The sequence below is a fragment of the Siphateles boraxobius genome, unplaced genomic scaffold (genome assembly GCF_051911475.1).
Source record: "Siphateles boraxobius isolate OS27281-9 unplaced genomic scaffold, OSU_SipBor_1 90, whole genome shotgun sequence".
Classification (NCBI taxonomy): domain Eukaryota; kingdom Metazoa; phylum Chordata; class Actinopteri; order Cypriniformes; family Leuciscidae; genus Siphateles; species Siphateles boraxobius.
This window is the reverse complement of record NW_027509220.1, coordinates 1,094,421-1,119,670: the sequence shown is the minus strand read 5'-3', so window position 1 is coordinate 1,119,670 and position 25,250 is coordinate 1,094,421. Positions and strand designations below refer to the sequence as shown.

At 36.8% G+C, this 25,250-nt stretch overlaps 1 protein-coding gene across 1 annotated transcript in view; it reads left to right on the top strand.

Moving 5' to 3' along the window:
* Positions 1-144: 144 nt before the first annotated feature.
* Positions 145-25,250, top strand: part of mms19 (MMS19 homolog, cytosolic iron-sulfur assembly component) — a 28,967-nt gene continuing 3,861 nt past the window's right edge. Inside the window, exons 1-29 of the mRNA XM_077224697.1 lie at positions 145-296; positions 1,539-1,587; positions 1,816-1,916; positions 6,097-6,182; positions 6,293-6,367; positions 7,156-7,225; positions 7,346-7,474; positions 7,677-7,738; positions 8,661-8,747; positions 8,896-8,970; positions 9,725-9,802; positions 10,631-10,769; positions 11,574-11,728; positions 11,885-11,963; positions 14,122-14,247; positions 14,840-14,921; positions 15,036-15,133; positions 15,224-15,343; positions 17,055-17,222; positions 17,307-17,391; positions 18,277-18,379; positions 18,574-18,648; positions 19,820-19,946; positions 20,636-20,742; positions 22,731-22,787; positions 22,873-23,059; positions 23,750-23,832; positions 23,908-24,072; positions 24,165-24,224. Of these exons, the coding sequence (XP_077080812.1) occupies positions 209-296; positions 1,539-1,587; positions 1,816-1,916; positions 6,097-6,182; positions 6,293-6,367; positions 7,156-7,225; positions 7,346-7,474; positions 7,677-7,738; positions 8,661-8,747; positions 8,896-8,970; positions 9,725-9,802; positions 10,631-10,769; positions 11,574-11,728; positions 11,885-11,963; positions 14,122-14,247; positions 14,840-14,921; positions 15,036-15,133; positions 15,224-15,343; positions 17,055-17,222; positions 17,307-17,391; positions 18,277-18,379; positions 18,574-18,648; positions 19,820-19,946; positions 20,636-20,742; positions 22,731-22,787; positions 22,873-23,059; positions 23,750-23,832; positions 23,908-24,072; positions 24,165-24,224 (2,916 nt within the window). The 5' untranslated portion in view covers positions 145-208. The remainder of the gene's footprint in view (positions 297-1,538; positions 1,588-1,815; positions 1,917-6,096; positions 6,183-6,292; positions 6,368-7,155; positions 7,226-7,345; positions 7,475-7,676; positions 7,739-8,660; positions 8,748-8,895; positions 8,971-9,724; positions 9,803-10,630; positions 10,770-11,573; positions 11,729-11,884; positions 11,964-14,121; positions 14,248-14,839; positions 14,922-15,035; positions 15,134-15,223; positions 15,344-17,054; positions 17,223-17,306; positions 17,392-18,276; positions 18,380-18,573; positions 18,649-19,819; positions 19,947-20,635; positions 20,743-22,730; positions 22,788-22,872; positions 23,060-23,749; positions 23,833-23,907; positions 24,073-24,164; positions 24,225-25,250) is intronic.

Genomic DNA, 25,250 nt, shown 5'->3' with positions numbered 1-25,250 from the left:
TATATATATATATATATATATATATATATATATATATATATATATTACTTTTCTATAACTGTTCTTAAAATGTACGTTGAAACAATTTCAAAAATGAGAAGACGAAACTCGATGCAAAAAATGAGATTTCGCGGTGGCTGCGGTGGTTGAGCGCATGCGCGGGTGACTGTGAGTTTGAAGCGGCTGGCTGGCTGCTCTTGTCTTCAGGATGGCCGCGGATAACAGTTTGCTCCTGGGTTTAGTGGAAGAATTCGTGTCTGGACAGGTTGATAGCAAGGCTACAGAAACCGCTTCAGGTAGTTCATTCATTGGCCTCTCTCGTGTTTGCTGTTTCTTGCCACTTTAAGCGCTGACCCTTAATTAAAGCTGTACACGAACGCCGCGTGTGTGTGATGCTGTGCTTGTATGAATGCCGTGTGCTAACCGCCACATCCTGTATCACACACACGCACTGTGGCTGCTGGCAGCGGCTGAACACAAAGATCAGACCTTTGTTAGATTTCCACAGCTTTTTTGCTTGATAATACCCCAAAACCAGGAGTTGCCATGGCGTTTTTTCTCTTTATTCAGGGCTTGTATGCTTGCCTTGCTAGTGTGCTAGCGGAGCCCTTCTGTGTGAACCTGACAGTGGACTCTGTGTTACTTCACTGTATTTATGTACATTAACTCTAAAGCCTACACTTTCATATCTGATACGTGAAATTGTAAGGCTTCTAAATTATCAATATGATCAAAACGTACATGCCTCATGTCTTCTTATTGACAGTTTATACTTTTTAGCAAGTAAAAGGCCTTTTAGAATAACAGTAAAAACGCCTACCTTCAGCTTGTGTCTTTTTGCTGTGGAAATCTTTAATGATTTTTAGGTTACACTTTATTTTAAGGTGTCTTTGTTACAGTGTAATATATTTAAGTAACTTTACTGAGTAATATTAATTAACAACATGTTACATACTTACCATAGTAATAACAGTAAATTATGCATAATTACGTGCAACTAACCCTAAACCAAACCCTATAGTAAGTAACGTTACAAGGACACTAAAATAGTGTTACTGGTTTTTATAACGTGGACAAGAATAACTTTGATATTTTTAGTAATATTTCAAGATGAACACTTACTGGACTAAAGGGTTTATTTGATTATATCCATACATAATTTTAAGAAAAATCATGCAAGTATCAAATATGATGATTGAGAAACATTTATTTGTTCATCTCTCAATCATCTTTGTATTGCATTGCATTAAGTATTGTGTTATAAAGATATCATTGATTTAAGTTACAAGCTATCAGAATTTCATCTTAATTTTTGGACATATATTTCAGCATCTGCAAAAATTTGCATATTTTTGCTCAGTTTGGACCTCTGAATAAAATTGAGCTGTTTTCCCCTCCATATTCTCACTTTATAAGCCATAAAAGCCTGATCTATCAAATACGATATCAAACTTATTTTTGAAAAATTGTTTAAGGATTCAATAAAACACTGTTGTTTCATACGTCAGGGTTAAACATGAGTTTGTGTCTCTTTTAAGGTGTCAAGACCGGACAATTCACAATTCTCCAGCTGGTTGAAGCATTGGGGTAAAGTAAACTTTATACATTTACAGAACTGAGTTTGTGGTGTCACCCTCCTCCTGCCTTTCTCTAGTATTCAAACTGTAATAAAAGTACTGTGTAACTTAATATTAGTGCTTATTTAAGGGTTGCATGTATGCCTGATATTTTAATCTGTAGATTTTAGACAACAGTGGTGATTGTGACAGCTGAAAATCCATTGTGCACTGTATTAATTTGATATCCTCCATGCAGGTTGAGTCTGACCAGCTCTCAGCCTCATACGCGTGGCAGAGGAGTTCAGCTCCTGTCTCAAGTCCTGCAGGAATGCTACAGCTGCCTATCTGAGAGGGAGGGTAAGATTTCTGTCCTTTTCAATTGTTTTTCTTTTAATTAATTCTGCCAGCGCTGCATTGTTAATAGGGGTGTGCAAAAAATTCAATTCACATTTGTATCGCGATTCAAGCTTTACCGATTCAAAATCGATTCATAGAATTCCAAAAATCGATTCATATATATGTATATTTTTTCCTTTTGTAATGGTGTGTATATTGTTGTCCTGAAATGAGTTTAGCTCGCCATTCCCATAGATGGCGCTGCGTCAAATTCACACTGAAGTGCAGCAGAAGTCAGTCGGTGCCATAGATATAAACACTAGATGTCGCCTTGGCTACGGCAGTTCATTGGAACGAATGCGTCAATAGAGCCGCCATCTTGAAACAGGGGAACCCCTCATCAGCGTCAATGTAGGAAAAGGTCTAACGGAAATAAAATCACCATAAATCGTCATGAATGTGATTTTCTAGTTGTTTTGGTTTGTTCCAACGGTCAGACATGTATTTATTATAGAGTCCAGAGAAATTTAAAAAAGTTTACAAAATTTCACAATCTTGTGAAATGTAATCCCTTGCTGTCTGGTTTTTAGATTTCGTTCGTGTGAACATCCATACGCAGCACAAAAGTCCGGCATCATCCATGAATTCAGCATTACCTAGCTACTTCCTATGACAAGACCCCTGTTCCAAGATGGTGGCGGTTTTGACGCATGTTTAGAACCCCAAGGCGACATCTAGTGTTTATATCTATGAGTCGGTGCAAACAATGGCAAACCTCACAGAAATAGGGTGACCAGACGTCCCGTTTTTCCCGGGACAGCCCCGTATTTCCACTCTAATTTTAGTGTCCCGACTTATTCTGAAAAAATCATGTTTTGTCCCTTATTTCATCATTAATATATATATTTTTGTATATATATAATAGGTTTCGTTTCCGAAAGGCTAAGTGAATATATATGTTACGTTCAAACCGTGTAGCGCGCGCATGACAGAGAGGGAGAGCCCTTGGGTGTGTGTGCTAGTGTGCCTAATGAAGCTCATGTAAGACGCATTAATAGAGGGAATGCATTAACGTCACTTTCCCGCCGGAACACGCCCCCTCAGCCGGACTGAGTGGCAGAAGAGCAGCTGCGTGACTGGATTTAATAGGGAAAACTGCGAAAACGCAAGTAAAACAAACGATTATCAGTTTAAACTAAAGATTGGACTCAATATAGTGTTCCTTACAACTTACTAAAGATCCAGTGATCCATGGATATTAACATGCAGCCAGGAATCGTGTTTCCTGACATTTATATGTGCCTGATTTCGACACCAGGGAAATACATACAGCAAATTTGCCTGTGAACGCTTTATATAAATACAAAATAGGCAGGTCTAAATCCAGGTGATCACTTATCAATGTTATATATATCATCATATCGTCTAGAGACTTAAAACTTGTATAGTTTTTTGTCAGTGTTTATTTAAAAATGTCAAATTATACAGAATATACAGTGGTAAATATTTGATTGATGAGTTGTCACTGCAATATATAACAATACAATATATAGAGAATGATTTTACCACTAAATTCAGCATATTGACACAAAAAGGATAACTGCAAATCCACCTTTCGCTGCCTGGAGTCCAGTTGTTTCTATGAATTGTAGTGATCTATTTGCTTCTCTGTTCTGTAGCTTTAGGTAGTCTGTAAAAATATTCCTCATATTTCTTGTCAAATCTAGTTGTACAGTCAGTCTCAAAGCTCTTTCCCGTTTTAGACGCGTTTTGTGTGTTTTTCCGCAGCATTCACACTGAAAACCAATGCTGCCGCTCAGTCTTTTTGCCACTTAGTGGGCGTAACCGCTGTCACTCCGGCCAACGGTGACGTCACGTGCATTCCCTCTATACGCATGCGTTCTGTATCTGTCCCGTATTCCACTCCGAGAAATCTGGTCACCCTACACAGAAAGAATTATTCAACTTGCTCCATCCTCATTGAAGGCGAGAGTTTGGGCACATTTCGGCTTTTATAACCTCGAGGGAAAGATGGAACTTGATAGGAATCATGCTATATGCAGGCTTTGCAAAGCGAAAGTTAAGTATTGCTCAAGAAAGTTAAGGTAGCTGAAGTACTCCTTAACCCTCTGGGGACGGATTGGGCGGTACCGCCCAAAATGGCATACTTTTACAAATGTGTAATTATCTTAAAAACTATTAATGGTAGAGAGGTGCGGTCTTTTTTGCCGTCTTCCTCAGATTCCGCTGAAAACAGTGATAACAAACTTACCCGGCTTATATACACACTTCCTTGTTGCGCAATACCACCACGTCAAATGCCAATGAAATCGATGTTGTTTGGCAGATTCACGAGCAACAACCAATGGAAAAATTGCCGATGGAGGAATATTTTTCTTACCCAATCAGAGGAAGGTTATAACGCACTGTCAAGTATAAACAAGGCTTTATGGAGCGAGAGCGCACAGAGATATGAGAGAGAGACAGAACAATTATAATATATTTATATATACAAATACAATTATAGCATTATTTATCGTTTTAGCACTTTTATGATGGCAAGCAGTAAACGATTTACGGTGGAACAAGCTCTGGGACAATTACTGGAGAGTGATGAGGAGAAAGCATTGCTTAGAAAATTCTAAGCATTCCTAAGAAAAACGCCTGGGACTATTTGTAAATAAAGTTACATTTTTCATTGTTCTTTACACATTTTATTTAACAATTACACATGTCTGTCAAGCAAAGGCTTTGACAAATATATTTTTTGTTCAAAAACTGTTCACTATTGTTGTGTGATGTGTGACTTTCAGAAATAAATGCCAAAAATCGAATTTCCGTTTTTGAAATTCTCTAGTTTATTGTACATTTTCACTCATACTTCCTTTATAAACATATTACATGCATGCCTATGTTAGCTTAGGGTCTTCTGAATCCATAGATACTAAACACATAGTGTTCCATCTCCATTACATATAGTTTATAACCCCAAATGTAAAAATAGAGAAAACGGACCAAAAAGAGCTTAGTCCCCAGAGGGTTAAACCACATTTAGCAGTATTGTTTGTTCTGATTACAGCACTTTAAAGCTAAATGTAAAAGATTTTTTTATTTAAGTTTTATTTTAAACTTGAATTAAATGTATTTGAAAGCTGGCCAAAGCTTGGCACTTTGCACTTTTTAGTTGCAAAAGTTTTATTTTTGTATGAAGACACAAAGTAATATCAAACTACATTTAATTTGTTGTTTCTTTTCTTTTAAATTGTATGTCTACTGCAATCAATCACATAGGAAAAAGTAAACTAGATTTACATATTATGAATCGAGAATCGTTTTTGAATCGAAAATCGTTTTTGAATCGAATCTTGAGCCTAAAAATCGATATCGAATTGTGACATTTTCTGAACCGTGCACCCCTACAATGTGAGTAAATCACTCGCATATGCAACCAAATTTCACAAGAGTCGACTAAAAATGTCTTTAATTAGCCAATGGCTAGTAAATTGTACGATTGCAGTCTGTAATTGAATTAGGGGCAAAAAATAAGTTTAGCGCAGATATAATTTCATTATCTGGCTTTACGCAACATAGCTTGGCTGAGAGCGCCTTCTGTCGCTTTCTTTCACACACCCAAACTCAACGTAAGAGAAAGAGAGAGCACATGTAGGGCTCGTTGACCGAACTGTCAGAGCAGTGCTGCGTCGTCATGAAAGTTTGATCATTTGCACACATTTTTAAGACATGCCAATTTAAACACTCGAGCGCAAGAAGACGAGAATAAGGATTTATCTATATTTAATTTATACAGAGTGAAGACTATGCTGTTATTTTACATTTAAATCCTTTATTCAATTTCTGCACTTAATCTATCAGATAAAGATGAAAAGCACCGTTTATTTAATTTGCATATTTGTTCTGTTGTTTATTTGTGGTAATGCTTGTAGTTTGACTATTTGTTCTTATTTTATTACAGACTGTTTACTTTATTAGTGTTTTACATTTATATTGTATGTATATTATATTATATGTAGAATTTTTTCATTTGCTTTGTTCTTGCATTGTAAAAAAGTCTGGTGTGTAAAATAAAAAATGAACTAGCCACTGGCGTCTCGTGCTTCAGTGTGTCCGTAGAGAGGGTTGATCATGGTGGTCTAAATGACCTTTGACTGTGACGCATCTCACACACATGTTTTGTTTGCAGTGGAGGTCCTGATAGCTTTCTATGAAAACAGACTGAAGGATCACTATGTGATCACTCCGCACGTTCTTCAGGGACTCAAGGCTTTGGTAAGTCGGAGTTCTTTTACAATCAAACGAGCATGTTATTAATGATCTCTTATACACAGTCATGGTCAACGTAATATTTCTCACTTTCGGTCACATTTGGTTTCTTTCAGACGAAATGCTCAGTTCTGCCTCCTGGATCAGCCGTGTCCATTTTGAGATCCATCTTTCAGGATGTTCATGTTCAGGTGAATATTTTAATATGAATGAATACACTCCACTCAGAAGATGTCACGACTCAACAGGAAATACGCGCATGGAGTTGGCCTATTCAGCTAGTAGTTCAGATTTTCACTGATCCTGACACAAAAATGATATATTTACACTATTGTTCAAAATATTGGGATCAGTAAAAACATTTTTATTAATACTTTTATCCAGCAAGTAGCGTTAAATTGATCGACAGTGCCAGTAAAAACATTTATAATGTCACAAAAGATTCTATTTGTTCTTTTGAACTTTTTTCATCAAACAATCCGATAAAAAAAAATTAATCAGTTTCCACAAAAATATGAAGCTGCAATTGTTTTCAACATTGATCATAATCAGAAATGTTTCTTGAGCAGCAAATCATCATATTAGGATGATTTCTGAAGGATCATGTGACACTGAAGACTGGAGTAATGATGCTGAAAATTCAGCTTTGATCACAGGAATAAATAATGTTTAAAATATTACAGTTTTTACTGTATTTTTGATCAAATAAATGCAGCCTTGGTGAGCAAAAAAGACTATTAATTTTTTAAGGAAACATTGGTAAAGAAATTCATAACTGATTGTCATACTTGAAATTGTATTATCTGTTAAGTTGATGTTACATCATTGGCATATTTCGATCATTGACATGTTCATCAATCCCAATGTTGTGAACACTGGTCGATCCTCATTGCTCGTATGCCACAAGTATCTAGACGGAAATCCTTTTTAAAGACAAAGCGACAAACCATGGTTTTGTTTTTCTAACTTGTTTCTCCAGTCCTTGATGCTGGCGGAGCGATCATGTGTTTACAACATCCTCATCAGCCTAATGGAGTCCAGAGAGGAAGGTAAGGTGTCTTTCTCACCCTTTATATTAATGGCTTTACATTGTTTGTATTTATTATAAGAGTTGTAACAGCACCAGTGTAAACTATCTGAACCGTGCTCAAATTTCTCTTGCTCCACAGAGCTCAAAGGTTTGGGTGCAGACTTTACATTTGGATTTGTGCAGTCAGTAGATGGAGAACGAGATCCTCGTAACCTCATGCTAGCGTTCCAGGTGGCCAGGAACATCATTCACAGGGGATACGATCTCGGTTAGTGCAGAATGCAATTACAGATACAAGAAAGGCTATTAATGTATAGTAAAATGTTAGTATGATCTAATAAAGCATTTAAAATATTGTAATATAATTATATTAATATTAACATATTATTTGATGTAAAAAATGTGGATATTTATTTGACAATTGACAACAGATGATTTAAGTGTCTCCTTTTTTCTTTTTCTTTTTTCAGGTAAATTTGTAGAGGAACTCTTTGAAGTGACGTCCTGTTATTTTCCCATAGACTTTAGCCCTGTAAGTACTTCTATCTAACATGTTTCCCTGTTATAATTTTATTAACTTGGTGAAATATTTTCTGAACTATAAAATTTAATCTCTGTGCTTCTGTGATAATTTGAATATTTGTAACTAATAATTTGAAATAATGATACCGTGTGGTTGAAAAGACCTATACATAACTGTTCTCTCTGTATGGAAGTAAAAAGTGCCAAATGTTTTTTAAACAAAAAAGCCTGTTGAATTGCACTACTTGAAAAAAATAGGCATTGCATTAACCCTGCTTGCGTTTTAATGCATTGTATTTTTAGGGCTTGCATTTAATGGGCTGAAATTCAGCATGGTTTTTATATTTAAGCTGTGAATATTTCAAATGAAAACATTTCAAACACATTTTCATTAATAAAAATTCAATCAATCATATTCATCTTTCACTTCCAAAATATTCAAACTTTAAAAAAATTCAACATATAGTATTCAACAGGCAATTTACGGTCCATTTTATTTCGCTTTGCAAATTTACGTCCACAAATTCAGTGTTTCAAGTTCGACAGTAAATTCAACGTTGAGGAACTGCAGGAAAAGCAGTAGATTACCGAGCATAATCTCCATCTGCTGTTAGTCGACCTCACCAGCAGGAGGTGCAAACGCGCGTGTTGTTGAAGACCAGAGCAACATTTAGAGCAGGCCATTCATTCATAAAAACTCATTTACAGCAATTGAGCAATTATTACAGCAATACAGCAATTATTTTACTTCTATATCTCTGGCTAATCGCCAACACAGATCTGAATGTTCGTTGTGATCATAAGTTACTTGTCAAAGGTTTAATACACATATAGCCAATTCGCTGTTGCAGTCCTAGTACATTCTATCAATTGCACAAATGACTTGTCATGTCAAACTGAATTTCTATAACTGTTCCTCTGTCTGTTCTCAGCCACCCAATGATCCTCACGGGATCACACAGGAAGATCTTATTCTTTCTCTACGAAATGTTCTTACTGGGACGTCTCGGTTTGCTGAGGTAGGACCTAAACTCAATAAGCCTTTGTTTAGCATTATACTCAATGGTTGTGTGTATCAATAGACTGGAAATTATGCAAATAGGTCAATGAATGGAACTCTTGTGTGTGTGTGTTTGTTTATTGTGTTTTGTATCCTTTCCTTGAAAGTTTCTGTTACCATTGATCATTGAGAAGCTGGACTCAGATGTTCAGAGCGCCAAAGTGGACTCCCTGCAGACACTGGTACAGACTCTGCACTTACTGGATTATAATTCTTCATTATTGATTCTGCTTCAGGATTGAGATTTTACATTGGTCATCATGACCCAACACAGTACCAAACATCTGCTTATTGAATTTTCAAGATGTCTGCCTAGTTTGAATAACTTTCAGATTCTCTATTATTATTTAGATAACCAATTTGAATCTAGTACAGAATTATGCATGATTATATTGTTAGTTGTTGTTTTATTATATTGCATTTAGCATTATTTTTTTCCATGATGACAGAGCAGAAATGTGACCCACCATTTGAGAACCAAGCTTTCATTTACATTTATGCATTTGACAGATGCTTTTATCCAAAGCAACTTGCATTGTATGCATTCAAGCTATACATTTAATCAGTTCATGCATTGCCTGGGAATCAAATCCATGACTTTGGCATTGCTAGCACAATGATTTGGCTGAAAATAGCCATTGGAATATTAGTAGACTGATGAGTTATGGGTATGTCTAGTAGAATAAGTTTACACTTGTACTTACAAAGTTACTTATAGTCAGAAGAATGTCTGTTGAGGAGCATAAAAATAAAGTGTTAGCAGATATTAAGTAGACAGTCTATTAATACTCTAATGAGAGTTAGTAGACATGTAGTTGCAAAGTTACTTATAGTCAGTAGAATGTTTTAAGTGGACAATCGAAATAAAGTGTTACCTATAAAAATGTCTTAGTTTACTGTGCTATAAATAAACTGCACTCTATTCTTCTGTTTTAGGCCGCCTGTGGTCTGACATACAGCCATAAAGAGCTGGCAGAATTCCTTCCGGGCCTTTGGAGCTCAATACGGAGAGAGGTAAGATACAATGGCATAAAACAATGAATGCAGGAACTCACAGGTGCTTTTCTCATATTAGTTTGGTCTGTACAACACTTTTCCCACCACTTTATGCCAAGATTTGAAGGTTCAAATTACTTGTGTAATGCCAAAGCTTCCAGTAAAGTCATTTCAGGTCGAGGGCCGGTTTGGACAAGGGCCGCATTTACATTACATGGTTCAAGTTGCTTAAAATATGCAGGAGAAAAAAAACATGGATTTATTTCTTGAAAAGCTTGAATGCGCAACTGCCGAATACTGAGTAGTTAAAAAAAGGTGCTTCCACTTAAGTGAGTTACTTGCAATACAATGCATTAAAGAGTTTCTCTATTTTGCTGTAGCTAAAAATAGCTGTTACGAATACATACTTTTTTTTTTTTCCCACTTCAATCAATTCGTGGATACAAGCACTCAGGGACACTGTATTTCGCAGGGAATTTCAAGCTAGGGTTTTTGGATGTAAAAATTAATAAAGATAATAATAAGTTAAGTAATGAATTACTAAATAATAAATAAATGTATATTGTAAATCTTTATAATTTGACTTTATTAGTATTTCCTTCAGTAATAGTGTCAACTTGATGGATGGTATTTCCCAGATTATGTTTAATAAATTTTTCGTATGTAATCCAGATAAAAATATATTGTTTCACAGGATAAGTGGGATTTATACATGAACGCATATTGCTGACTTTTTAATTTCAGGGAGGGGGGTCATAATGTCTGGGTGTCCATGGCATAAACAGTTTGAAATCTTTGCTGTATCTTTGAGTATATATGATCTTTGAGTATATGTCCTGTGTGCAGGTGTTCCAGACGGCCAGTGAGCGTGTGGAGTCGGCCGGTCTGTCGGCTCTCGGTGCGCTGACGTCCAGTCTGTCCCGTTCTGTGCTCAGTTCAGACTCGGAGGATTCCCTGCAGTTGTTTCTAAACCTCGTCCTCAAAGGTATCCGCAAATGGTGGATTCAAACAAGTCTGGATGTTCTCTTAGTAGTACGTTGGTTTAATGCAAGAATTATGCATAAAGAGTAAAAATAGCTGTGCATGCAAAATTATGAATGAGCACATCTTTGGATGATTATTCCTGGCTAACAAGTTCAGGAGGCCATATTATGCCCTTTTACAAAGTCTTGATTTATTTTTTAAGCTCTATTATAATAAGTTTTCATGCTTGTATTCAAAAAACGCCTTATTTTCCCCATATTCTCCATTGTTGCAGCTCGTCTCTTCCCAGTCTGTCAGTAACGCTCTGTTTAGTTCCTATCTCTGAAGCCCCTCCTTCTGAAAAGCACACTGTGCTCTGATTGGTCGGCTGGAGCAGTGTGTTGTGATTGGTCAAACGCTTCAAGTGTGTTTTGGAAATGTCCCGCCCCTTACCATAACCGCCAATTTCAACACACTACTAAATAACTCAACCAGGCCCCGCCCCTTTATTCTGCGTATTAATTATTTAAATGAGGAATATTGTGCCGTGTTCATTCCCAGGAGAAAACTAAAAACTACAATGGAGGCGTTTCAGGGAGTTCAGAAACACTGACACTAATATAGAGAATAATTCTCTTTGGGGAGCCTTTTTCATGCTCAAACAGCAATATTACACACTAAAGACATGTAAAAAAGCATAATAGGTCATCTTTAATTATCCAGACAAAGAAGACTGATCAGACTCATAACTATCGACTCGACACGCGTATCAGTGCCGCCCAGGCTTGTTCTACCATCTCACTTTGTGTGTGTCTCATCCTCTCAGACTGTCAGCACCATCTCTGCGAGCCAGACCTTAAGCTGGTGTGGCCCAGTACCAAACTCCTGCAGGCCGCCGCCGGAGCCTCATACAGAGCGAGTCTGATAGTGTCGGCTGCAGTCATACCGGCCCTCCTGGAGCAGTATAATAACAGGACACAGGTAGTCTCTTAAAGCAATAGTCTCTGCACATGGCTTTTTTCTCAACATGTGCTCCTAAGTGCTACTGCATATATATATATTCAGAAATGAGCCAGTGTATTTACACAAGCACACTGTGCTGTAATGCATAATTCATTTGAGCGTATCTTTATACAGTGTGCTCAGCGGCGCACCCTGCTGGAGGTTCTGCAGGGCTTCGTTCAGCCCAGCCCGCTCAGCCGGCCTGCAGATGGAGGTATGTGACCAGATAACATGCTCAACACGTTCACCTCCAGGCATGTGCCGGTATCAAATTTCATGCTGCGATTAATTAATTGAGCTTTTATCACGGTATACGGTATTGTCACGATATTTTAGTTGTACAAGGGAAACGGATGGATTTGGGGGGGGATGTAAAAAACAACTTGCATCACAATAGGTGTAATTGTGATTATCAAAACATTTGGTTACTAAACAGAATTTTATTAAGTTTAGTGACAACATGTTACAATGTTTACATGGTACAATGACTAGTAGGCTACTGTTTGTATTATTGCTTAACACAATTTTCTCGATTTCAGTTCTATTCTTGATTTGATTTCAATATTGACTCATTTGGATATATATTAGGTAGGCTACAGTAGATAGCCTACATGTTAGTTTTTCTCAAGAAAAAATAGATCTCATATAATGCTGTAAACATACAGAGAACCCTATCAGCTGGTATTATTAAAGGTTATAAATAACAAATTAAATATAATGCTGTTTTCATTATAATAACAAATATGTAATGACACAAGTAAAAATATAATAAATATGTAATATAGTGGTGCACATATTTAGCAAAATACTCCTCTATAGCTATTTTTTTCTAGTCAACTAACGTCCTGGTCATTAAATGGCTTTCCTGAGGTAAATGTAACGTTCTGTGAAAATATTGTTCTCCTGCAGTTTTATTGACCTCTTTCCGTGGTTGAAAAACACTGATTGATCAATATTATATATGAAACATATATACCTTTCGGTAAGTTGTACTGTATCTTTAAATAAAAAGTAACAGATGATCGGTTTACTTGCAATGATGGCGCTACAACGATCTGTCACGTCAAATTTACAAGCGCCAAAACGGTATTTATTGTCTGAATTTTGTAATAAAATGGACAGAACGTGAGAGCTGAGAATTTTTTTCATATCAAAAGTATCCTGCTCTGTCTTGTCTGTCGGTGTAAGTGTCTCTTTGCGCCGTGATTTTTCTCTGCGTGAAAAAATTGATGTGTGGCATGAGAGCGTGTAAAAAGTGTCGATTGCGTGAGTTTTGGCAGCCCTGACTTTTAGGCCCTGTTTACACGAGAATGCTCGCGGGTGAAAACGTAAAAATATTTTATCAGATGTGCCTTTAGTTTACACGGCGAAACCGTTTTTGGGGCTTAAAAACGCAAAAAAAGTGAAACCACTCTCCAGAGTGGAAATCTTAAAACGCTCCACCGTCGCGTTCCCGTCTAAAGGGTAAAAACGTAAATCTGCTCACGGTGGCTCTCGTCGTGTACGCGTTTACGTCACAGGCATGCGCCAGGACAAGAACATAACAACCAACATGTCGGATTATTTCTATACGTTGAACCTTCAAGTTGCCCTAGCAGCTGATAAACGTACAAGAGTCTTTTTGCTGTTCGCTTCGCCATGTTTTGATTTTGCGCTACTAGGGAGAGAAGAAGGAAGGTTGTGCGCAGGCGCACGGACTTGGTGTTGTTGTATGACAGTGCTTCACATTGCCACCTAGCTGCCTGGATTGTATACTACATCGAATTTCACACACTTTTGCGTCACCATATGCACCCAGATTCCCCCCCATAACGCTCGTCTAAACGCAGAATAAAAAGTGATAACGCAACGCCACTTTTGCGTTTTCTCTTCAGATCGTTTCAGTGTAAACATAGCCTTAGAAGGGGGATAAATCGTCGCCAGCGTTCCTCCTTCCGCCATGCTTCTTCTCCATGTGAGGATTGTTTACATTAGACTAGAGTTCACACTGCACCGCAAGCACACATGTGGGGATTGTTTACATCAGAGTGCGCAAGTTTTGCGCAGAATATACACAGTGTTTTTTAAGCGGTTGATGGAAAATAAGCTAATGCGCGTTCTGAAAATCTAAATTCGGATCTATTATTTTTCACGGTATTTTGAAGTGACCCGCGATAACAATATCGTGCATATTCATTACCGCGATTTATCGCATTACCGAATACCGGCAACATGTCTACCGATACCGTTAGATCTTATGCATAAGACTTTTTACAGCTTTGTTTACGTGCATGCTTGGTGTAGTCTCAGCTAGTTTAATATAAAATGTTTTAAATGTTTGTGTAATATTCAGTGTTGATGCATTTCTCCCTCTGTCTCCTGCATGTACGCAGTGGAGAGTGTGTTGGTTGCGTTTCAGCAGTCTTTGTGTAGCGTGGTGTTTTCTGCGCTGGCGGAGTCTAGTGCTGGTCTACAGGTTACAGCCACACGTGTGCTTACTGCACTGGGACAGCAGCCCTGTGAGTGAACACAATATTTCTGAAAGACGTTACTACTTTAATTCAGCAAGGATGCATTGAATTGAAATAAAGTGACAGTAAAGACATTTATGATGTTATGAAGATTTATAAATGCTGTTCCTTTGAACTTTTTTATTCATCAAAGAATCCGGTAAAAAATATATCATGGTTTCCATTAAAATATGAAGCAGTACAACTGTTTTTTTTTTAGCATTGATAATAATCCCCAAACAAATTAAGCAGCAAAGCAGCATATTAGAATAGTTTCTGAAGGATCATGTGACACTGTAGAGTTGAATAATGATGCTGAAAATCCAGGAATAAATTACATTTTAACATATATTAATATAGAACATTGTAATTTAAATTGTAATATTTCACAATATTGTATTTTTTATTAAGTTGGTAAATATGCAGCCTTTGTTAACATTTTATATTAATTGTATTTAATATGCATTTCATGAATAGAAAATTAACTTGTTGTATAAGGTTTATTTATTTATTTAGTTTCTGAAGACTGAATAACTGTGGGCGGTCAAAGGATGACATGCTCATGGTGTGTGTTACGTCACTCGTGTTTTGCTCCTCACAGGCTTGTTGGCTCAGACAGATGTTGAGAAAGCTGTTGATCATTTGACCAGACTCATTCTGGAGGAAGAAGATACTCAAGTGAGGTAGTTATCGCACACGGGACATCATAGGAGAGGAAGGATGTCTTTAATGTGTTTACATCTTTATCTGAATTATTCCTTGAGAGCTTTTCCCACACTGACATTTCTGTCTCTCAGTTTGGCTGTAGTGGAGTGTTCAGGCTCTCTGGCTCATCTGCATCCCAAAGCCTTCATCTCCAGGATGATTCCTCGGCTCAAGGAAGAGATCCTATCAGGTGAGACCAAGTGTACACACACACACACACACACACACACACACACACACTGCAGTTTACCAGATAATCTGGGACTAATTTCCTCTACAGAGTCTAACGCAGCTGTACGTCTGCGGTGTGTGACGGCGGTAGCTTCTGTGTCGTCTCAGCTCAGTGTTGTCCAGGAAAGCACCCCCGTCCTGCTACAGGTGCTGGCTTCAGCCCACACAGGTACATATTCATTCTGATAATCATTTTTGAAAAATTGTCAGGGTCCCCTCGGGTCCATAAATTAGTTGTATCAAATTTAAGACCATAAAAAGTCTTAAATATCTTAAGTGGTATACGAAAAGTCTTAATTATCATTTCAAGAGGTCTTAAATTTGGGAACAGAAAAACAGGAATCACGATGTGACTTGTGATTATTAAACTTCAGAAGGTTATGATTTAATTGAGCGCTCGTTCTACGGGCTCGCGGTTTCAGAGCAGTTCGCAAACAAATTTGCTTATGATCTATTTTTGATGAATTATGACAATTATAGTGATGGGAGAAAAGAAGCTTTTCGAAGCTTCGAATCAATTTAACCAATTGCTTCGCAAAATGATTCGTTGTTTGGAAGCGTTTGAAACTCCACACGCTGCTGAACACTACTGGTCAGAACAGTGGAAATGCAACAAACTCGTGCCAAACATTCATAAAAACATCTTTTACAAACACATTGCAAATGTTTTATTGAAAGTAAAATTTATCAAATGCAATTAACTAATCATCTAATAAGATTTAATATCAAGTGTCTGTATAATGTTATTTTATCAATTTTCAGTGCTAGTTTTGTTTGTTCCATGGATCGCTCAGCTAAACAGGCTAATAAGAGACTAATAACTACTATTATTCATTTTAATTATGACTCATAATAATGACTCATTAAAATGTCTACAAATGTATAAAGCTGATCAGAGGTCAGGCAGAAAGTTAAAAGCATAGACACTTGTTCAAAGGTGGGGCGATCTCAGTGAATCCGCACGATTCAACTTTTCAAAACAGTTATCACGTAACAAATCCTCGTTTACTGAAATCATGTGACTTTCGCAGTTTGATACACGCTTCGAAACACTGATTCGAAAAACAAAAGATTCCTAAAGGTTTCGAAGCTTTATGAAACAGTGTTTCGAAATCGTCCGTCACTACCTTACGGTAAACCTTAATCAGAAGACTTTGATTAAACCGCTCAATTAAGTAGCTTTTTCACACCTTTGATCTTTTTTTAGGACTTTTCTAGTTTTAGGGGAATAGGACAGAAATCTCTTTGGTTTTATTAAAAATATAATTAGTGTTTGGAAGATAAACAATAATCTCATGTTTAATTTCTTCACTTGCAAGAGATTTTATTTTGGCTGAAAACTGTAGGACTGTTATCAGGTTCTTTATCAGTAGGTACACAAAATGTTAAAGATTGGCAACTGTAAAAATAAAGTGGCGCACGTTGCGTTCCCAAAAACCCTGAATCATGAACTGCTCGCATGCAAATAAACACAGTGAAATGCTTTACTCTGAATGGTCAGACTATATATTAATAATATGATATTCGATTCGAGTTCGATTGACAGATACTTTTCTAAAGCAACAGTGCAAAACAAATGTTAGAGATCTATAAAAATATTTTCGATTCATTATGAATCTGGCGGAACAGATTAGTGGTAATTAACACTGTAATAAATATTATAAATCTGGTTGTTCCTTTTCTGTTTGCTGATTGGTCAATACATTTGGCAGTATCTCACAGTTCCTTGTACTTTATGGATTCATTATTTGATTCTGATACAAAGTCAAGTCCTTTGTTTATATAGCACTTTATACAATGCGGATTGTTTCAAAGCAGCTTTACAGTGAAAAACGTTACCTAATATACTGATTTAATGCAGAAACGTGTTCATCTTTCAGGTAGCTGCAGTTTCTCCGTGGAGGAAGTGAGCGCTGTATGCATCAGTTTGCAGCGGATAGCAGCGCACGCACGTGACACTGAGGTGATCGGACGATTCTTTCATAGCAACATCATTCCACGACTTCTAGGACTGGCCTTACAGGCTGCGCTGCAGAGTCGAGACTCAGGTCAGTGTGTGTCATGATTTTCTGGTGTGTGTGTGTGTTAGTGTGTGTGCTGTTTGTAGATGTAACTGTGGGTTTGTTCAACAGGTCACAGTAGTCCACTCACAGATGAAGCCGTTCTTTCTGCTTTAGTTCCGGTCATCAGCACAGCCTGTGCTGCGTTGCAATCAGAGTGAGCCACAATTATATATTATATTATGTGACTGATGTGACTTTCAGATGTATACTGATAATTAGGGCTGGGTTTTGACAATTTCAAGATTCATTTTGATTCTGATTACAAGCTTTTGAGTCTATGCCAATTACGTTATTGATTCATGTGAATTAGTGCTGCCAGTTGATTAAAAGAAACTAACTAATTACTCTCACATTTTTCTGTAATTCAATCGCACTTAACATGTAAAGTTTTTAATATTGTAAATAATTTCACTTGTGAATTAAGTGAACTTAAAACAATCTTCACATAAAGCCATTATAATAAATGTCACATTTTCCTGCCCTTCAATATATCAGGCCTCAATATTTTCTATTTGCCCAGTCAGACCGGTTCAGATTTTTACTTGCCCTGTCAAAATACACAAAAAGTTATTGTTTTTGACCCATGTAACCTTGTAAACAGTGCTTTAAGCTTTAAGATATGACGCGGATCTGACACGCATCCCATTTTCACACAACTCTACTACATTTAAGACTTCATTTAACTCATTTAAAAGGGTACTCGACAAAACGGGCATTTTGGCATAATTTTGTGTGTTTTTGTCCGTTCAAGCGCAGACTAAAATTCAGACGTCATTCTGACACGGAATGCATATTTAAAAAGAGAATAACTAGATGTAGAAGTGTTTTTTGGAGAAACAAGTATGTGAACTTAGAATGTTTCCTAAATATCTTCAAACATATTATGGTATTTTTGTGCTTTAGTGCAGTCAAAAAGTTACATGCAGCACCTTTAATCAAAAATGAAGATAGATTAAAATAGATTAATCATTGTGATTAACCCAGCCCTAATTAAAAAATATACACCTTTTCGAATACACGTCTTCTTGATTTCTTATAGATCAGCGTCCCGCATGGCGGCCCAGGCTGTTTCTCTGTTCCTGGATGGAGACGTGTCCTTTCTGCCAGAGAATGCCTTCCCTTCCCAAATCCAGTTGCTCCAGGTGTGACGAGATCAATCACACTCGATAGTCAGGTTTACATTTGCCAATCCAGATTACCTTCACCAGATTGTGTTCTGGAAGAATTGTGAATGGTGGTCTAATGTCTCTCGGATCATCAGTATCTACTCAACGTTCTCCCACAAGCAAGTGTTTATGGATGATTCTAGGGTTTGTTTGTGCTGCTTTTCCCACAGAGCCAGGCAGAGTCTCGGGGTCCGTCTCAGTTGGTGTGTCTACTGATGGCCTGTGTTTGCTCTCTTCCACGCAGCGTAAGTTATCTCAATCTCATTAGAGTATTCATTTAGTACAGTGTTTTCTACAGAGCTCTTTATTGTAGGGCTGCACTATTCTCTTTTCTGACAAAAAAACTAAAATCACAATGACTTTTTAAAATGCAACTTATTTTAAAAAAATCTTAAAGTTTGTTGTGCAGGTCTTCACAATTTGGTCATTTTTGTTTAATGATTGTATAGCAATTACTATTTTATATATATATTTATATATATATATATAAGTAAAATAGAATATAAAAAACATAATAATAGTAACTGTTATTTGCATTATATTTTATATTTTTATTGTAACATTTCACTGTAAATTAAAAATAAAACAATGAACAATTTTATTTTACAGTTTAAAAATAAAATAACAATAACATGTATGGTTGTTTCGAAATATGACTATAATAATAGTAATAATAATAATTATTATATTTTTATTTAAAAATACAAACTGTAAAATTGCAATCCTAATATTTCTGGCTGTCTTAGTTCCTGTCTGGATAATTCTCCCAAAAATAAAAATTCTGTCATAATTTACTCACCCTGAAGTTGTTCTTCTGTTGTTTCTTTCTTCTGCTGAACACCAAATAAGATACTAAAATATCTTCTTTTGTATTCAACAGAAGAAATAAATTCATACAGGTTTGGGACAGTTTGAGGGCGAGTAAATGATGACAGAATTTTTAGTCACACTATAATTTAGGGTCCAATTCTCACTATTAACTACGACTTTTGCCTCAATAAACTTCTAATTACTGTTTATTAACAGTAAGGTATTTAAGTTTAGATATTGGGTGATTAAGAGATGTAGAATATGGTCATTTATATGTGATTTCTAAGTACTAATAATCAGCCAATATCCTTTGTAATATGCATGCTAATCAGCAACTAGTTAATAGTGAGAACTGGACCCTAAACTAATTGTTTTTTTAATTTTCAAACATCCGAAAAAGCTTGATTTTAGATGGAAATCTTAAAATCAGAAGCTGCTGTTCTCATGGAAACTGAGACTTGCACTTTGGAATGCATTTGCACATTGGCTGAACCAAAATAGATGTTTTTAATGCAATTTGAGTATAAGAAACACCATTTATGGGACTGTTCATGTCAGATGTTGTAGCTATTGTAAAATATTTTTATTAAACCAATTCCACAACAGCTGGATATCCCTGAGATTGACAGGCTTCTGGTCCAGTTGGAAGATCTGGTCTGTACGTGTTCACACCTGTTCTCCTACACGTTTGCAGCGAAATGCTTCGCTGGATTGGTCAACAAGAGGCCGGCAGGTACACACAGGATGGTTTTGTCTTCTTCCTATATCACATGTACTGAATTTTGTGCTACATGACCTAGGGCTGTGTAATTAATCCTAATTGATTTTCGATTTCGATTTTGGCTTCTAACGATTGAAAAAAAGATAATCGAGGTAAATCGATTATTGTGCCGCTGCCACATTCAGCAGTGCGCTTTTGTTCCTTCCTAAGCCAAACTTAACATCCAAATCAGTCGAATAAGTGAGTGTTGTAAAATGCAATCCACTGTTGCTAAACGTGCTTGATATTAAAAGAATAGACAGCCTAAAGACACGAAAATATAAGGCATGCCTCGCTCTCTGTAATGAAGAGAGACCACTGTGTCGCATGCCTCTAAATATTAGCTTTTGATAGTATGAAGCTAAACAAGTTAAGACGCCACTTGCACATCACAATAATAAAGAAACGCCTGTTGAAGTTGGATGCACTGTAATAATTAAAATGTTTCAAATAAATCCTACAGGATTATGCATGCAAGGTCATGTCTGAGAGAGTCTTTATGTGGGTGGGGGGCTTTAATATATTTACCTCTACAAAAGCTTTGGGAACCACTGCCTCTTTTCTATCAGTGTAGGTCAGTGGAATAATGAATGGGTTATTTGAGCTCTGGAGTTGATTTACCTGATCTGCATATCACGCATGTTGTGTGTGTGTGTGTTCAGGTGAAGCTCTTGACGCAGTGCTGGAGAGAGTGTTGAAGAGGATCAGTATAGAGCTGGAGAACGGTTCCTCATCCCAGCGAACACAAGCCTTCACACTTCTGCTCTGGGTAATGACCAAATCAACAGTCTCACCAGTTTTTTAATTTCTGAACTGTCTCTTCCATTGTTCCACTGTTTGAACAGATTAAATGCAGGATTTTATGCGCACAAACGCTGATCAACACATACATATAGAGCACATAAAATATAGCAAACAAAAGCTTAAAGGGGTCCTGTAATGCCCTTTTCACAAGATGTAATATAAGTCTCTGATGTCCCCAGAGTGTCTATGTGAAATTTTAGCTCCAAATACCCCACAGATATTTTTTTAGGGCATGTTAAAATTGCAGACCTGCCAACCTGTATGCATTTTGCGTAGCGGGTACGCATTTTGACCTCAAAGTACGGTGGTACGATTTATCACTCTAAACTACGCAAAAACCTGGTGACGCTTCAGTGCACGCGCAGTCCTCAAATCAAGCAACAGCAAAAGAAGCGGAGTTCGACCAATCATAGCGCTGGGTTCATTCCCCAAATAGCAAGCGGGGATGATTGACAGATGCGTAAGGCCTATCATTAAAAAGAGACTGAAAATCGGCAGCAATAAAGAATCCCGCTCGATCCTCTTCTACTCCCGCGGCCGCCTCTGACTGAGTTCATCAGCGAGGACAGTACAGTAGTCACAGCACTTCTGACTCCTGAAGGTAAACGGGCTGGGGTGGATGTGGAAAGTTGAAATATTGTTTTTAGTTAACTTAATCTGGATTCGATGATCATACGGGAGTGATCGCATGGATTAAAATACTCCTTCATTCATGGTCACTCAGATAAGAGGAAAACATCATTCAGCCATGCAAATTGTAAAATGCTTAAGTATGCATTTTAAATCTAAATAAACAATAAATCTAAATAAAATTAAAATCGCTATGGCTTAGTGATTATGAAAGTTTTGTAATTTGTGGATTACTGATAAGCACGAGTCTGGAGAAACAGGCGTTTATTTATTCATTCTCAGTGTTGAGAAAAATCGTAGTCTGCATGTGTTATGTTATTGTGTTAATAATAACTACCTAATTATGTTACATAATTATTTTGTATGAATGCTAGCGTATTAGTTACTTATGGATTAAAAAGTACCGTTGTATCAGTGCTGCGCGAGCTCTCTCTCACAAACACAGACCGCGCGCACAGAGAGAAGATAATTGTAAATTGACGGGCTAAGTTTAAATTTTTTTTAGTTTGGGTTTTTTCTGTCAAAATGTCAGAAAGCATTTTGTATTATCCATCCATGTTTTTAAAATTTGTTAAAAGACAGACGTTTTACTGTTAACACAGCCCCATATTTCGCATTCATCTAAACTTATATACTTGATATTATTTTTAGAATAAGTGATTCGTTTTGCTATTATTGGACTCCTGTGTATTCATTGTCAACTATTTTCTAAAAATATGTTTGTATTGGCTAACGTTTATTCAGCTAATGCATGTCCTGTTTAAAACGTGCAATGTTAAAATTTGAACCGACCCCCCCCCCCATGATGCTGAAGTTGATGCTAAGCAAAAAATATTTTCAAGGTTGGCAGGTATGAAATTGTCACTTTTTAAGGCTGAGCAAAAACATGCCATTTTCGTGTGACCCTTTAAATGCAAATGAGCTGCTGCTCCCGGCACAGAGCTTTATGTATTAGCTGATGTGGAGTTAACTATCTTCTAGTCATTGATTAGCATATTCTGTCATGATAATCTATAAATCACGTTACAGGGGGCAGGTTTTATGTACATTTTAGGGTTTGTGATGTCACTAACCCGTGAAGAAGCTCATTGTAGTCCATACCAGCCGTTTGTCAAGTCCCTAAATAGCGATTTCTGTAAAAGAAAATATCTCCCTTTGCTTTGAACTTTGAGCGTCATAATTTTGCAGATGTTGTTTATGCTCAAACAGCAACTTTACACACTAACTGAAGTTAAAAAAAGTGAAATCATAATCAACCAGCTCTTTAAACGTGCTTGTTTCAAGAACCACTGAGTTTTTTCAAAAACCTTTTCTTTTGTGTAGGTGGCCAAAGCCTTACTGTTACGGTACCATCCGCTATCAACAGCCCTGACTGATAAGGTAGGCTTTTTTCTTCTGATTTGCCCCCCCAGTCATTTTGTGAGGTTCAGTGTTTGAGTGGTCTCTCTCTGTCCTCTGCTTTCAGCTCTTTGCTCTGTTAAGTGACCCGGAGTTAGGATCTCAGGCGGCTGATGGCTTCTGCGTCCTCATGAGCGACTCTCCAGATGTGCTCAATCGCAGCTGCCACGCCGACGTGCGCATCATGTACAGACAACGCTTTTTTGCTGAAAACTCAAGCAAACTTGTTGAGGGCTTCAACTCAGCAGAGCAGGGTACCTCCATTACCACTTCCTGTCTTCACCACCGCTATGGCGGAATCACTTTGCTTGCTTTGCATCTACAACTTCTGCTCAACATTTCATTATAACATTGGAGAAACGAGAGTTTCTGATGCTCAGCAAGGCTGCAAATATTTGATAAAAAATCCAGTAAAAACCAGTAATATTGTGAAATATTATTGCAATCTAAAATAACTCTTTTCTATTTGTAATATATTTTGAAATGTATTTTTTTCCTGTGATCAAAGCTGAATTTTCAGCATCATTACTCCAGTCTTCAGTGTCACATGATCCTTCAGAAATCATTCAAATATGATAATTTACTGCTCAAGAAACATTTATGATTATTATTATATGATTATATGTTGAAAAGAATAATATAAGAAACATTATTAATATTTGAATACAAATAATCAAATCATCATATTAGAATGATTTCTGAAGGATCATGTGACACTGAAGACCGGAGTAATGATGCTGAAAATGCAGCTTTGTTCACAGGAAAAAATTACATTTCAAAATATTAAAAAAGAAAACAGTTATTTTAAATTGTAATAATATTTCTCAATATTGCGGTTTTAATTTTAATCAAATAAACGCAGCCTTGGTGAGCTTTTTCTTCTTTCAAAAAAGTTGTACAAAACCTTTTGACTGGTTGTGTAAATAATTGATCTTGCTCCACAGAGAAGAAGTCTTGTTATTTGAAAGCCCTGTCACACATAGTCAACAACCTTCCCAGAGAAGTGCAGCTCACAGAGCTTCCTGCGGTGAGTTGAGTTTGCTGTTTTCAGATGTGTTGAGTGATACGCAGTGTGTTGAGAGTCCTGTGCTGTTCTCTGCAGCTGCTGCCGCTCCTGCTGGAGGCGCTGTCGTGTCCCGATCGAGAGGTCCAGTTCTCCACCCTGTCCTGCATGCAGCCGGTGCTACTGGAGCCCCCGGAGGCCCTCAGGAACCAGCTGGAGGCGCTGTTCTCACGCATGCTAGCCCTCACCACCAGCCCTGACATGGTACATCGCTTAACTGTGCTCGGAGCAGTTGCATGTGATTCTAGATCTATCGACAGCGATTGCTAATCTTGACTTTATCTTCACTCTGACAGAAAGTGAGAATTGCATCTATCTGCTGCGTTCATGCTCTCTCTCGCCTGCCTGAACATGTGGTAAGAGACACCGTTTTTAGGGCTAATTGATGCTGAGCATTTTATTTGACTTTATTTAAAAAAAAATATGAATCATTAAAATGCATTATTATATTTTGATCTCCAAATTTTTTTTCAATTGTGATTTCAAGGGCTGAAAATTAAATAATTGTTATATATATATATATATATATATATATATATATATATATATATATACATACATACATACAGGCATACATACAGGTGAAACTCGAAAAATCAGAATATCGTGCAAAAGCTTGTGTATTTCAATAATTCAAATTAAAAGGTGAAACGAATATATTTAGTATATATAAATATATACATATGCATGATTATACTTTTCAGAGGGCCAACATTTCTGTATTTAAAATCCTTTTTTTTATTGATTTCATGTAATATTCTATTTTTCTGAGATTTTGAATTTGGGGTTTTCATAAGCTCCATAATCATATATTATTTTGCACGATATTCTAATTTTTCGAGTTTCACCTGTAAATCATATATATATATTTGTACTGCTTCATATTTTTGTTGATTTTATATCTTTTTCTTTCAGGATTCTTTGAATAGAAAACAGCTTTTATTTGAAATGGAAATCTTTTATTACATTATAAATGCGTTTACTGACACTTTCAAAGTCAAAGTTTATTTATAAAGCACTTTTAAAAACAGCAAGTGTTTGACAAAGTGCTGTACACTTATATCCTATATCACTACTACAAACAATCAATGACACAAAAATAAAAACAATAAAACAAAAGCAAATAAAACAACTCTCACATAGCATCAAATGCCAAACTGTAATAATAGGTTTTAAGACTAGATTTAAAAGCAGTTAGTGTCTGAGCCTGTCTGATGTACAAGGGCAAATTGTTCCAAAGCTTTGGTCCAGCTACTGCAAATGCTCTTTCGCCCCTGCTCTTCTGCTTAACCCGAGGGACAACTAAAATCAAATGGTCTGCAGACCTAAGCGCTCTTGACGGTGCATACTTTCGATTAATTTAATGAATATTTGTTGAATAA